The sequence below is a fragment of the Rhinolophus sinicus genome, chromosome 10, assembly GCF_057876585.1.
Source record: "Rhinolophus sinicus isolate RSI-liver-muscle chromosome 10, RSI-T2T, whole genome shotgun sequence".
Lineage (NCBI taxonomy): Eukaryota > Metazoa > Chordata > Mammalia > Chiroptera > Rhinolophidae > Rhinolophus > Rhinolophus sinicus.
In genome coordinates this window covers 15107314-15121157 of record NC_142510.1, presented here as the reverse complement: position 1 = coordinate 15121157, position 13844 = coordinate 15107314, and the positions used below count along the sequence as shown (strand labels likewise).

The window sequence follows — 13844 nt, the reverse complement described above, 5'->3', positions numbered from 1 at the left end:
TGTGGTAATGGGGAGAATGCCTGCAGCGAGAGAAAGGTGCCCAGGGGCCAGCAGCAGGGTGGGGCACTCTTCCTCTGTACTCTGCTGTCCAAGCATTTTCCAGTGAGGTCTCATGAAAAACAATAAAGGAGTGAGGGCAGGGGCCATGACGGTGTGTGGGGGGGGGGGGTGTAAAAACAGAGAACAGGGCCGGTAAGGGTTGATTCCTTCTGCCTCTCCCTAGGACATGAGTCTGGCTCCACCTAAGAAGACAATCATTGTACCAGTTGCCATTCCAAGGAACCAGTCAGTGTTGGCAGTGATTCCAAAGGGCCCCTCACTGGTCCTGTTGCAGGCTGTCTTAGCATACATAGCAGGTGTCTGTTTAAAATCAGAATTACTAAAAATGATAAATCACAACGTAGCTGACAGGGAAATGTTATACAGGATCACAGTGAAGCAGAAATTCCCTTAAATGTGCAAACACCTTTAATTAAGGATCCAAAGGGACAGGAGGTCCCTGTGCGTGACGGGCTCTCAGAAGGGGACGCCCTCCCCACAGCTGACCTGTCTCCCCCCAAGCCGGAGGAGGGACATTATGGGGAGCAGCTCTCTGCAGAATGGGCATGTGCAGAAAGAGTGTTCGGTTTTCTTTTCATGAGCCACTGTCTAACCATCCACTTCCTGTCCTCTCCCTCACATTTCAGCAGGAAGGAGCGCCCCACTTCTCTGAATGTCTTTCCCCTGACCGACGGCATGGTACGTGCACAGATGGGGGGCAAACTCATGCCTGCGGGGGACCACTGGCACCTGAGTGACCTCGGCCAGCTGCAGTTCAGCTCCAGCTACCAGGTTTTGTAGCCGTGCCGTGGAGTTGGGGGGTCTTCTTCCTGTTGCCCCATGTCCATTCAGGAAGCCCTGTCTTTGCATACAACCCTTTGCAGCTTTCCCTGGGTTAGTGGGACCCCTCCGTCAGATATGACAGCAATGGAGAAACCTGACCACCTCCGGGAGGCATGGCCTTGTATTGCTACCTGCTAGTCCAGGCTAGACCCCTCTGCAGCTAGGATGTGCCCGTCTGTTAGGGCTGAGCTTACTGACTGTCCCCCAGACACACCCCAAAGTGTGAGCCTTGTGGCCAGACCAGACGCTAGCCCAGAGTACGCTGTGCTTCTGGGGTCTGAGGTTTGCACTGCAACCCGGAGAGTCAGAAGCCAGGAGGCAGCTTCTCTTCTCTGGGCTGTTCTCACCTACCTATCCATGCGAATGGCTTCTGGGTCTGAGTTTGAGAAGGGACATCCTGGGTGTGCACAGCTAACCAGAGAGTGTACCCCGGAATGGGGGCCCCGAGAAAGCCAAGGGCAGGAACCTCCCATGGCACGTCACTCGTTCAGGGCTCCCGGTCACTTGCAGACAGTTTTGGTCCAGGAGGTCAGCCTGTCTGGTGAAGGCAGGCTGTGGCAGGATGGGACACTGGCCCCCTTGCCCGGTAAGGATGCCACCCTCGGGGGTGGAGGAGGCGAACGCGGGGCTGGTGGATTTCCCACAGAGGCCATCAGAAGACACCCATCGGAGACAAAGCACCTCAGCTTCTGGGCAGGGTTGGGTTGTGGACATGGGGCCCAGACGTCCAGAAACTTCCTTCCTGCTGTAACGTAGCTCCTTGCTGACTGTCCTCCACCTCTGAGTGTCCAGCTTGCCTGCAGGAGGTGGCTGCAAGCTGTCAGCTCTGTCAGAAAGTGACCCCACACGCTTCTGCTTTGGTTCCAGAGATGAGCAGGTGTCTGTGACATTTCACCCAGGTGCTCACCTGCCAGTTGTCGGCTGTCTTGCCAATGGGTGGGTGCTGGGCAGAAGGGCAGAAGCCTGTGGGGTCCCGGCTCTCCCAGTGGTCCAGGCCAGGCCTGGCCATTTAAGCCTACTGTTCACACTCGCTCTCTCACGCAAAGCAGGCCTGCACAGGGGTTTTCCAGAAGCTCTTAAAGAAGTCACAGAGCCTCGGAAAGCCGTAGGGGTCTCGCTCTCTCCTCCAGCCGCCCCTCCTGCCCCTGTCTGAGCCAGCTCTGTTTCTCATGACATCTCTTCTCTCTCCTTCTACGTTGTCTGACATAGTCTTCCTCTTAATAAATCATAGTGTTTTATGTTTTAGTTCTTAGGTGTGTTTTGTTTGACTTTGATTTTTTTTAAACAATTACATTTAAGTTCTCTTAATTTCATGTTCTAGGTTTTAAGGTTTTTCTAATTTCTTCATTTTTGTTTTGTTTTGTTTTTTTTTTTTGTTTTTATGTACTGTATTTTCAGTGTTTTAACCAAACAGTTGTGGCTACTCATGGTGAGGAAAGACCGCTAAGAGTGTGGGTTCTTTGCATTTGAAGGTCACTGCTACACGTTGATGTTTAGGAGGTTGAGAGGTTTTCCTTTCGGTAAGTGGTGGCCAGGGGGCGTGTCCCGTGGGTAAGTGGTGGCCCATAGGATAACGGAGAGCTAAGGGAGTTTGGGGGAGGCCTGGTTATGGCACAGAGTTCCCCACAGTGATTACAAGGGTCAAGGAGGCCCACAGGAAATCCACAGATACAAATTGGAGAGTCACAGGCAGGCTGGGAAACATGGCCGATGAGGAAGGCGGTCTGGAAAACGTGCGGTTTTGTGAGGGGTGACGCCCACACCTCCCCTCCCCTGGTCGTCCTGGGGTTCCTGTGCATCCAGTCTCCTGCACCCGTCTCCGCAAGTGCCAGCACGGGACCGGACGGCAGCAGAGGGCCTCCTCCCCATGGGACAGCGGGTGCCTCTGACGTGTGGGTGACAGCACTGGGGAGCCATCCCAGAGGCCTTCAGTGTATGTGGTGCTAAGAAGAAGAAAGGATTTTTCCTTCTTAATTTGGCCCTAAGCTGTAGAACCCTAACCCAAATTGAAATGTTTGGGCAGAGTCGCTTCTGGAAAGTAAGGGACATGGGCATTCCGGGACATGGGGCCATCTGTGCACTGGGTGATGGTGAGTGGTACCTCTGGCCCCCACCCAGTCCATGCCAGGAGCACTCACTGCCCCCCCTCCAGCTGCGACAACCGCAAATGTCTCAAGACATCACTGGCGTCTCCTGGGAACACAGCCTCCCAGGTGAAGAGCCCGTGCCTAGAGGGAGATGTGGGTATGAAATTCCTGGTGGAGAAGTCTTAGCAGCCTGTTAAATGAAGCCAGAAATGGCCATCCCAGGGAGAGGCAGTGACCTGCCCTGGGCCTGGCTGTGACCAGCCAGGTGGGGAAAAGGCCGATCTCAGAAGCTTCCCAACCAGCTCTGGCTCCTGGTCACCTAGAGGCCAGCCCTTCCTAGTAACAGGCGGGTATGGATTGGTCTCAGCATTCATCCAGCTTTATATAGAGGGCCTGCTGACACCCCCTCGTAAGCCCCCCCTCTGTTGGAAAGGTCCCCTGAAGTGTGCATTCTGAGGAAACCGTGTGACCCAGCACCATAGAGTGACTGGAATATGGACCATGAGCCACCTCTCAGCGGCACCCCCACCCCAGGAGCCTCAGCCCCACCTGAGGCCATCCTCCTTCTCAGCACCACAAAATGGGGACCAAGGGGGCCAAGGGGAACTGCGCCCACAGGCTGCCGGGAGTCTCCGGGGCACCTGCTTGGGTGTGAGTCGGGGTTATTGATTTAATAGAGGAGTGGGGGCTGTTTTTATTGCGATTGTCCAATTGTTCCATTAGGAAAGACCACAGGAGAAGTATGTGTTTGTTTCAGGTGTTTATTTAAATAGCATGTGTTCTCTCCATGAGATCCTTATGGTTACTTAAGGTTGTTGATTGCAGTTTTTAATCATCTGGTCTTTTTTGGCTCCTGGAATCTTTTGGGGATGTCCCATTCTGTGGAAGTGGAATTTCAGTCTGATTGTATTTGAGTAGATGTTTAGGACAGACTTGGGTCCAGCTGAGCCATGGGGTTAAGCATTACAAGTCCTCTGGTGTCTCTCTGTTTGGGAGGCCACGACGGGCAGAATCCGGGAGGTGTGCACCCCTCCACAGCCTCTGACTGTGGCCAGGGCCGGAAGCAGGACACAGGAGCGGGTGGGACAGCCCGCCAGTGCCACACAGAACAGTGATCAGTGGAGCAGGAGGCCTCCACCCCGCCCCGTTAGAGCCCTCTGCCCACCCTGGGCTGCGACTTGTTTCTGAACACTCGCTGGCTGCAAAGGGTTGCCTGCCACATCCGTGTAGCGTCATGTCCATCACACGCGCCATCATCGGGGAGTGTGCCAGCGGAAAAGCCCCGATCCAAACCATTCGAATACGGTGGCAGCTGCCTCCAGAAAGCCAGCGGCAGCAGCTGGATGAGCCAAGTGACTAGGCCACGAGGAATCATCCCGACAGGAGACAGTGGGAGGGGTCCTCCTGTCCCTTCCAGTTGGGGCATTGTTTTATGGTGGCCGAGTGGCACAGAAGCCACGCGAAGGGGCCTCATGCCTCTGCGGTCTGCCCGGTCTCCCCCGGAGCCGCGGGGGCCTGACCCGCCCAACGAGCTTCCCCCCTCCTGTGTTTGGCCCTAGTGTCCCCACGATGAGATGTCGGAGTCGGGCCAGTCCTCCGCGGCTGCCACGCCCAGCACCACGGGCACCAAGTCCAACACGCCCACGTCCTCTGTGCCCTCGGCCGCAGTCACACCCCTCAATGAGAGCCTGCAGACCCTGGGGGACTACGGCGCCGGTGCCAAGAACAGCACGCGGGCTCGGGAGAAGCGCCGCAGCCGTAACATGGAGGTGCAGGTCACCCAGGAGATGCGTAATGTCAGCATAGGTACTGCGGCCCCGCTGGTCCCCGGGCTGGGGAGCGGGGCCCGGCCGCCCGGCCACCGTCCCCGTCCACCTGCCACCACTGCTCTCTCAGCCTCCCGGAGAGATCTCTCCCTCCACACATTGTAGTTTGGGTAGATGTGTTAGTCCTCTGGGGCCACCATCACAAACACCACAGACTGGGCGGTTTGGACCACACATGTTTCTTCCTGCTCGTCCCGGGGGCCAGAAGTCAGAGGTCAGGGTGTCGGCAGGGCTGGTTCCTCCTGAGGCCACTCTCCTTGGCGTGTCGATGCCATCTCCTCTGTGTGTCCGTACGTGGTCACCCCTCTGTGTATGCGTCCTACTCCCCTCTTCCTATAAAGACACAGTCAGATGGGATCAGGGCCCATCCTCATGGCCTCGTTTTACCTTCATCACCTCTTTAAAGCCCCTTTCTCCAAATACAGTCACATTCTGAGGTCCTGGGGGTCGGGCCTTTTGACATATGAATTTGGGGGACACACAGCTTCTAACAGTAGCCCGCCGTCATCCAGCAGACACAGCCTAACTAGAGAAAAAACAGAAACGTCAGGATGTTTGGCGTGTTCAGATGAGATCACGAGAAGGACACACAGTTCTCGAGGACGTCCCCCACCCACCCACCGCCAGTGAGGGAGGATTCCTTTCCTGACACTCTCTGCCTGCTGGTGGTCTAGCGGGGGTCTCCAGCCATGGGGCCACAGGGTACCCACAGTCATGCAGGGAACTGCCAGGCACCCCCTGACCTCGGCCCCACTGTGTCCCCCAGGCATGGGCAGCAGTGACGAGTGGTCTGACGTTCAGGACATTATCGACTCCACCCCCGAGCTGGACATGGGCCGGGAGCCCCGCCTGGACCGCACTGGCAACAGGTATTCACTGGGCCGGGGGCCCAGTGGGCTGGGCATTCACCATGGGAGTCGGTGCCCTTGGGGAGGGTGCCCCCACAGCCTCTCCTCACGGGAGAACGTCTGGGGCGCTGACCGGCCCTCTCCTGCCCTGCGGGCACCTGCACAAGCGGTGTTGGCATCAAGCCCTCGTGGGGGGTGTGGGAGAGTCCCCACACAAGGCCTGTGATGCCGCCCACTCACTCTGCCCTCCCCGCCACGTGTCCTCGCAGCCCGACCCAGGGGATCGTCAACAAGGCTTTTGGCATCAACACTGACTCCCTGTACCACGAGCTGTCCACTGCAGGGTCTGAGGTCATCGGGGACGTGGATGAAGGGGCTGACCTACTAGGTAAACACAAGGGACCCCAGCGCCCTGGGGGTTTTGTTTGTAATGAAAGCAAAGTCTCTGTCAGCTGTGAGCTCGGAACTTCTTGTTACGGTTTGATTGAGATATAGTTCACACACTGTAGAATTCAGCCACTGACAGTATATAGTTCAGTGGGTGTGTGGGTGCTCAGAGTTGTGCCACATTTTGTCACCCAGGAAGAAACCCATGCCTGTTTGCACTCAGCCCCAGCCTTGCCCCACCCCCTCTGAGCAGTCCACTTGCTAGGACCGCGTGGCGAGGGTGGCGTGGCCAGCTCCTCCATTCCACAAGGAAAGTGCCCGGCAAGGTCAGTGCCACAGGTTTCCACCGAGCTCCCCACACCCGGGTGTGAGGCGGGTGCAGAGCCAGCTGCCTGGTTTAGGTGGCTCCTCGTCCGCCCTCCAGTTCCGGGATGGCCATCGGGCGTGCAGAGCGCCTGGCTTTTGCCAGGTGGCTGCTGGTATCCGAGGGCCACGTGCATGGCTACAAGGCCAGACCAGGGCCCTGGGGTGCGGCAGGCAGGAAGTCAGAAGTTTCAACACAAGACTCTCTCAGTGGGATTCAAGTTCCTCCTGCCCCCAACTATGTGTCCCCCCCCCACAACCCCTGGGGGCCCCTGACCCCAACCACGTGTCCAGAGTCTGAGTGTTGAGAAGCAGCCTGTCCCCAAAGCCCTGCTGAGAAGAGTTCCAGGACCTCAGGGGCTGCAGCTCAGTGCTCCCTCCCCACTTAGCACCCCAGCAAGGTGGGCTTCAGGGGCCGCATGTGGCTGTGCTGTCAGGGGAGCAGTGGTTCTGTTGGTCCTCACCCCACACCCGGCTCCCCTGAACTGGCTCAGAGAAAAGAAGGGGCTTCTCTCCTCATCACTCGGGAGGAACAGCTTCTGGCCCTGGGCAGCTGCCTCCCCTGTGCATGTGGCAAGTCAGGGGGCTACCGATTGTGCTTCCAGTGTCTTTGAGGGCTGCCTTCCATGCGGCATTATGGTCCATATTTTGTCATCCGCTGCCCGAGCAGGCAGAGCCGTCTCACACGGAAGATTTGTTATTGCTTGTCTTTGTGGGGCTGTCACTCCCTGATCATTCCTGACGACCTTTCGCCATCAGGGACTTGAGGGCATCTTGGAGCGGGTCTGGGCTCCTTGCTCAGCCCCCCTGTGTGGACAGTACTGCCTCCAGTGGGTCAGCTGCTTTCCGGCTGCAGACGTTGCCCCGCCTGCATGGAAGTTGCCCCACCTGCATGGAAGGGTCGTGCTGGCATTTTCAATCTGGCAGATTGTCGCTTTCTTTGCTTTGGGGCCACCCCTTGGTTGTTTTCATAAGTTGGTTGTCTTACTTGGAGGGGGGCATAGTTATGTGGGTGTTCAGCACCAGTTGGAAAAATGATACATGCCTATAATAATCAAATAATATCAGAAATCACCCAGGAGAAAGTCAAAGCCAAAGGAACCTCCCACACTGTGATGAGTGTTTTTATGTCTTGGTGACACCCTCCCAGGTATCATGGATCACAGGGGACGTGGGTTGTCAGCTCATGCCTATCCTTTTCTTTGTGGGTGGCGTTCCCGTTTCTCTGGACCCCTAATATTCCTCTACATACTTGAACTTTGTTTCCTTCGTGTGACTGTAGGTTACCTATCGGTTTTCTCTTGGTCGTCATTTTTGCTGTGTGAATACTGCTGTCACAGATGCTCGTGGGCTTCCGTCTTTGCCCACAGCTCTGATGATTTCTTCCGGATTTCTAGACGTGGAACCCCAGGGTGAAGGGTGTGAACACTTGAGGGCTTTCCTCAAGCGACACATTGCTTTCCCAGAGAGTGCCTCCCGTGGCTTTGTACTCACACCAGTAGGCCTGGCTGTGACGTCAGGCAGTTGTACCTACCGGGCTGGCTGTGGCCATGGGAAGGCCACACGTCAGCAGAGGTAGAAGGCACTGGGCTCAAGGTTGTCACACAGTCGCCACACTGAGTCCCCAGAGGAGTGCCTTTTAGCCTGGGCCTCACTTGGAGGGCCTGCCGAGGGCGGCACTGGAGAGCAGGTCCTGGGATGGCACCTCTCGGGCGAGAGGGTCTCGTGTGTGCTGAGGTCTGACATAGCGGGTTGTGATGAGCTCTTGAGCTTTGCGGAATTTGATAAATGGATAAAAGCCTCCTCCCTAGAAAAGCACACAAGCAGGTAACATTTGCAACTCCAGGTCGGGGTCTCGCTGGGCGTTCCTGCTGCAGCCCAGGAACCCTGGAGGAAGTCTGAGGCCCTCTGCTGGCCAGCGAGGGGTGGGAGATGGGAGGCGGGGAGGGGAGGGAACCCACTGCCCCTGTTTCCAAAGTACACCAGCATTTCATGTGCATGGCCACCATTAATCCATTAGACTGTTCGTGTCACCATTTTATAGGTGAACAAGCTGAGGTCAGGGAGGGTGAGATAAAGTGTCAGTGTCAGGATTCGAACCCAGGTCCCACCCAGAGTGGCAGCCCTGACTCTGACCACCCACTATGCTTTTTTCTAAAGAACCTTATTGAGTGAAGTTTGACACCGTTCGATTCACCCACTTAAGTGTACAATTCAATGGCTGTGAACGTATTCAGAGTTATACAATCATCAGCACATAACTTTAGAACATTTTACCCCCCAAAGGAAACCTGTACTCAGTAGTCACCCTGGCACCCACTCCTGTACTTCCTGTCTGTACATCTGCCTGTTAAGGACATTTCATATCAGTAGACCTCTTTTCCTGTCTGGCCATGTTCGTTTAGCATAATGCCGTTCATCCAGCTGTGGTAGGTGGCAGAATTTCTTTCTTTTTTATGGCTCAGTAATGTTCCATTGTCTGCATGGACCACCTTCCGTACCACTCATCCACGGATGGACATTTGGATCATTTCCACTTTTGCCTGTTGTCCCCGATGCTCCTGCTGCACTTTTGGCCCCTCTCACGGTTCCAGCCTCCTCACTACTCGGGGACTCTGGATGTCCACCTATGGCCGCAGGCAGAGCTGTCCTCTCCCTGCAGCGCCCGCTGGCACAGCGCCCCCTGGTGGGCCTCTCCACGTGACCACCCCCTAGGGGCTGTTGGATGCCCAGCGCGCGGCCACCTCCTGTGGTCATGGTTGCCTCTCAGTTCAGGTGGCATCGCTCCAAATGTAGTGATGGGAGGAAAAAGCTGAGAACTAGAAACTCCACGTTAGTGAATTTTACCTGGAGACCACCTTGACCGAATCGGTAACTAAGGATGGAGTCGCTCACTCTCAGTTGGGTGTAACAGGTTCCTGGAAGGACAACAATGTCTGCGGAATCTCCTGGGGTCAGGTCACTAGCACAGGGCGATGTTTTCATGAGAAGGCCTATGCCCAGTGCACCTCATGGTGCTTTGTTCTGAGGATCTGGAAACCAAAACCCTTGTCTCATATGGTGACAGAGCGCGAGTCACCGCACACTCAGCATCTCCACTGCAGGGTGGTGACCATCTTGAGCACGGCGTGGTTCTAATTGGAACGAGCCCCTGCTCTCGGGGTGATGGGCCTTTTGGTGTCTCTCCAGAGCCTTGAACACAATAGGCACGTGCACGTCAGGCCACCTTGGAGACCTGAGGAAGGTCAAGGGCTGTTGTGACCTGTTGATGGAGCATCCAGAGCATGCAGGGGGCCTGCTCTGTGTCTGACAGGGCGGAGGGATGAGCTGGGGTCTGCTCTAGTCCCCACGCCTGCGGGGACCCTGTCACCAGAGTGTGGCTCAGCTAGAGTAAATGTCACTGACGGGAGTCCTGGTCCCCCATCACCATGTCTCTGGAGATACCTTTTGAAGCAGTGAGTACCTGGCCCGAGGTTCCCTGTGCGGCTGCTAAATGGGGAAGAGACTGGGCCAGTGGGTGGCTCTGTCAGTCCTGGTTTTGTGACAGTTTTCACAGTGGAAAGATGCTAGAATTTCAGAAACACATTAATGCTCTGGCTAAGCAATGAAGTAGGTGCTTCTTCAGGCCGTTGGCATGGCTGGTGGTGACATCCTCAAGCTCTAAATGCCTGCATGGGCTGTCCCACGCCTCTCTTGCCATTTGGACTATGAATTCCTTTAGCAGAGAAAGATGGAAAAGAACCCCAGGTAGACATGTATTTCGTTGAATTCACAACACAACCCATTGTGTGATACACCATTATTTTAGAAATCTCGAAGAAAAAAAGTTGCTGCAAATTAAACTAGAACATGCCATTGATTGTAAAACCCACTTACAATTTCAGAAATGTTAAGGTATGAAAACATGCATCTTAGAATGTAGATATAACTGGGGAGTAAGGGAATTAATACTTAGTGACCACTTAGCAGGTGCCGGGTACTCTACCAGGCAATTTAACAACGAGCCTGTGCCAAGGAGATCACATCTCCTTTTCACAAATGAGAAAACGGAAGCTCAGAGAAGCTGAACAACTTGCCCAGCATTTCTTAGTTAGAACCTGAAGTTCTGTGCAGGTGGATCCGACTGTCGTTCCGCTCTGCTGCAAGAGAGTCGGGGTTCTTACATAATAACCAGACCTAGAAAATGTCTAGAAATAACCCTGAGAAATAGACACACCTCTATAAAGAGAGTTAGAAAACATAATTGAAGAACATAAACGAGGCCTCACCTAAATAGAGAATTATGACCCGCTCTTAGCTCTAAAGACTGAGCTACAGAAAGCTGTCAGATACCATCACAGAATTCATTCAGGACCAGTAGAAAGACCCACACAGTTGAGTTTTTTTTCTGGAACTTTATGAGTGGATTCTGAAGGTCATTCAGAAGAGTAAATACTTGAGAATAACCCAGAAAATTTTGAGAAAGAACAAGGTGACAGGATGGCTATTACAGATATCAGAGCATTTCGTAAAACTGGGGATGATGGAAAGAGGCAGCGATAAACCAGTGACTCCGTGGGTTCCTGGCCGGAGAGCTGAGGACAGACCTGGAGCCATGTGGGAAATCACATATGATAAGTGCAGCATTTTAAGTCATTGGAAATGAGTGGATTATTCAATCTATGCGTTGGATTAGTTGAACAGCCACTTGGAGAAAACTGAAGTTTGATCCCAACTTCACACTATACACAAAAGTAATATCGAGGTGGATTCGAGATCTTAACATAGAAATACAAGGGTTATAAAGCTGGAAGAGCATTGGAGAACGTCTTCATAATCTGGGTCTCTGCATAGCCATAGCCATAGAGGAACATGGTGACAGGTGTGACTACATGAAAATTAAGAATATAGGGCCGGCCCGGTGGCTCCGGCGGTTAGAGCTCCACGCTCCTAACTCCAAAGGCTGCCGGTTCGATTCCCACATGGGCCAGTGGGCTCTCAACCACATGGTTGCCAGTTCAATTCCTCGAGTCCCACAAGGGATGGTGGGCTCTGCCCCCTGCAACTAAGATTGAACATGGCACCTTGAGCTGAGCTGCCTCCCGGATGGCTCAGTTGGTTGGAGTGCGTCCTCTCAACCACAAGGTTGCCGGTTTGACTCCCGCAAGGGATGGTGGGCTGTGCCCCCTGCAACTAGCAACGGCAACTGGACCTGGAACTGAGCTGCGCCCTCCACAACTAAGACTGAAAGAACAACAACTTGAAGCTGAACAGAACCCTCCACAACTAAGATTGAAGGGACGGCAACTTGACTTGGAGAAAAGTCCTGAAAGTGCACACTGTTCCCCAATAAAGTCCTGTTCCCCTTCCCCAATAAAAATCTTTAAAAAAAAAAAAAAAAAAAAGAATATATGTATATGATTCCATCATTAAAAGTGGAAGAAGTCAAGCACGACAGAAAATGGGCAGATGATAAAATAGGAAATTCACAGAAGATAAGCAACAGACCTATGAAAAGATGCTCAATTTCAGGAATAATACAGAAGAAAATGAAGAGAAAATAGAGAGAAATCTTTTTCCTAAAAAGATTGACAAAAACAAAGCAGGCTGTGTTTCACCCCACTGGTGGAAGGTGATTTGTGTCGTCCGGTGGAACGCCACTGGCAATGTGGGGTAGTGGCTGGACCACAAGTTCTCGAACAGGGTCACCTTGCCTGCACGTGAGGCTGTGCACTGTTGCGTCCTACGTGATCGTGCAAAACCGAAAATGCCCTAAATATCTGCTAAAGGAATAGGTGCTGTAGTAAACGATGGGCCAGTCCTATACAGAAATACGACAAAGCATTCAGCGTGATTGTGGGTCTTCCACGGGCAGGGTTCTGTGCGAGTGTTGGTGGAACTAAGCAAGTTGCCCAGGGAGATGTGTGCTTGTGATTTTGGTTTTTAAAAGCTGATGTTTATCTAGAAGGAGGTGTGAGGAAGAATTTCAGGTGTTAACAGTGGTTGCCCCAGGAAGAAGAGGAGAGAGAGGGCGCTTTTGAATTGGTGCACGTCTTTATTTGTATTCCTACAACAATTTATGTATTTTGTCGTTTAAGTCAAGTGACTTTATACCATTTCCTTTCTGCGTGAAATGAACCAGGTGGGACGGTATTGTCTCATCAAATTTTCAGCTGGGTAGCAGAGAGCTGTCTGAACCCACTGAGGATGGCACACGCCAGCCCCACGCGCGCCAGCCCCTACCTCTGCTCTCTTGTTTTCCTCCCCACACAGTGGGGCCCTGTGTTCTGGTCACCCCTCACCTGAGGCTGCGTGCCCTTCCCAAAAGACCTGGGCTAGTCAGGGGGCCCTCATTCACTCTGAGGGGCACTTTTGTGACCAGACGCCCTTGGCACCACCACACCCCACTCATGTGCAAGCGCACACACACACACACACACACACACACACATACACACACACTTATCTTTACAGACCTTAACCATCCTGTCGAGGGCTGGCCCTCCTGATGGGAGGAGAATGGAAATAGAGCGGGAGTGAGCAGGCGTTAGATTCCCACACCCACCCCGGTGGGCTGGGCGCTCTAGGCCCCCCAGGGCCTGAGGGCCATTCTGCTCTGGCCTTCCTTTTCCTTCAGGGTTTCTGCCCCCAGTGGGATTTGTCACCCACATGCCTTGTGACATCTGCTTATACTCTCTCCTGCCCTTCAACATGGAAATGGCTGATCATTGTTGCTTTTTCTTTAATAAGAATTTCTTTATTTTGTTGGTTTCAGTCACCAATTGACCTTTGTCACTTCCTTTCCCCGTCTTTTTGTGCTTCGCTGGACATGGCCCCAGGGGAGTTCTCAGGTGTGTATCGCTCCTGTCTGTCTGTTTGGGGCCCCCTCTTCCCCACAGTGGAGTCTAGGTGGAGTGGAGTGATGGTCCAGGGACACTCCCTGCTGCTGTCACACTCTAGTCACCGCTGGCTGTGCAGCCTGCCCCCTCCTGATTCCGTTCCAGGCCACTAAGGCACATGTGCTTTTGCTCACCAGCCTGCTACTGCTCGGAAGCTTATTTGGGTTTGCTCCCCTAGCCCACTGACAGTGACCTTGACATCTGAGGGAGGAGCTGTGCCCTGACCCCATCTTCTGAAAGGCTGAGAATCCCCCAGGGCCGTTTTGTAAGGCTCTGTGAAGCCCTTCGAAACATAGCACAGTTACCTGGACAAGGCCTGCAGGCCTAGTTCTGCAGTGTCTCCCCTCTGTCAGGTGCACTTTAGAAGTCAGGGTCCCGTGAGGCCCCCACCAAGTACAACTCGGGGGTCCTCTCCCCATAGGGCAGGTAGGCCGGGCTCCTCCTCTCTCGTCTTGCCTCAGGAGGCTCTGAGGCCCCGCCCCCCCCCCCAAGTGCAGCCTCCAGTGTCCAGAGACACTCAGTCCCAGGTCCCGGGCACAGCTCTCCCTCCCTGCAGAGACTTCTCCCGTCCTT

The 13844-nt window shown here is 54.0% G+C and overlaps 1 protein-coding gene across 16 annotated transcripts in view; it reads left to right on the top strand.

Annotated features, from left to right (window-relative positions):
- Positions 1-13844, top strand: part of MAPK8IP3 (mitogen-activated protein kinase 8 interacting protein 3) — a 48040-nt gene that overhangs the window by 21715 nt on the left and 12481 nt on the right. For 4 of the 16 annotated variants that reach the window (XM_019713072.3, XM_019713068.3, XM_019713067.3 and 1 more), the window contains 5 exons: positions 687-831; positions 4529-4775; positions 5562-5664; positions 5913-6031; positions 13212-13223. In XM_019713072.3, the coding sequence (XP_019568631.2) occupies positions 687-831; positions 4529-4775; positions 5562-5664; positions 5913-6031; positions 13212-13223 (626 nt within the window). Of the gene's footprint in view, positions 1-686; positions 832-2281; positions 2403-4528; positions 4776-5561; positions 5665-5912; positions 6032-13211; positions 13224-13844 lie in introns of those variants that run through there. The other 12 variants (XM_019713073.3, XM_019713069.3, XM_019713066.3 and 9 more) reach the window with 5 other exon arrangements.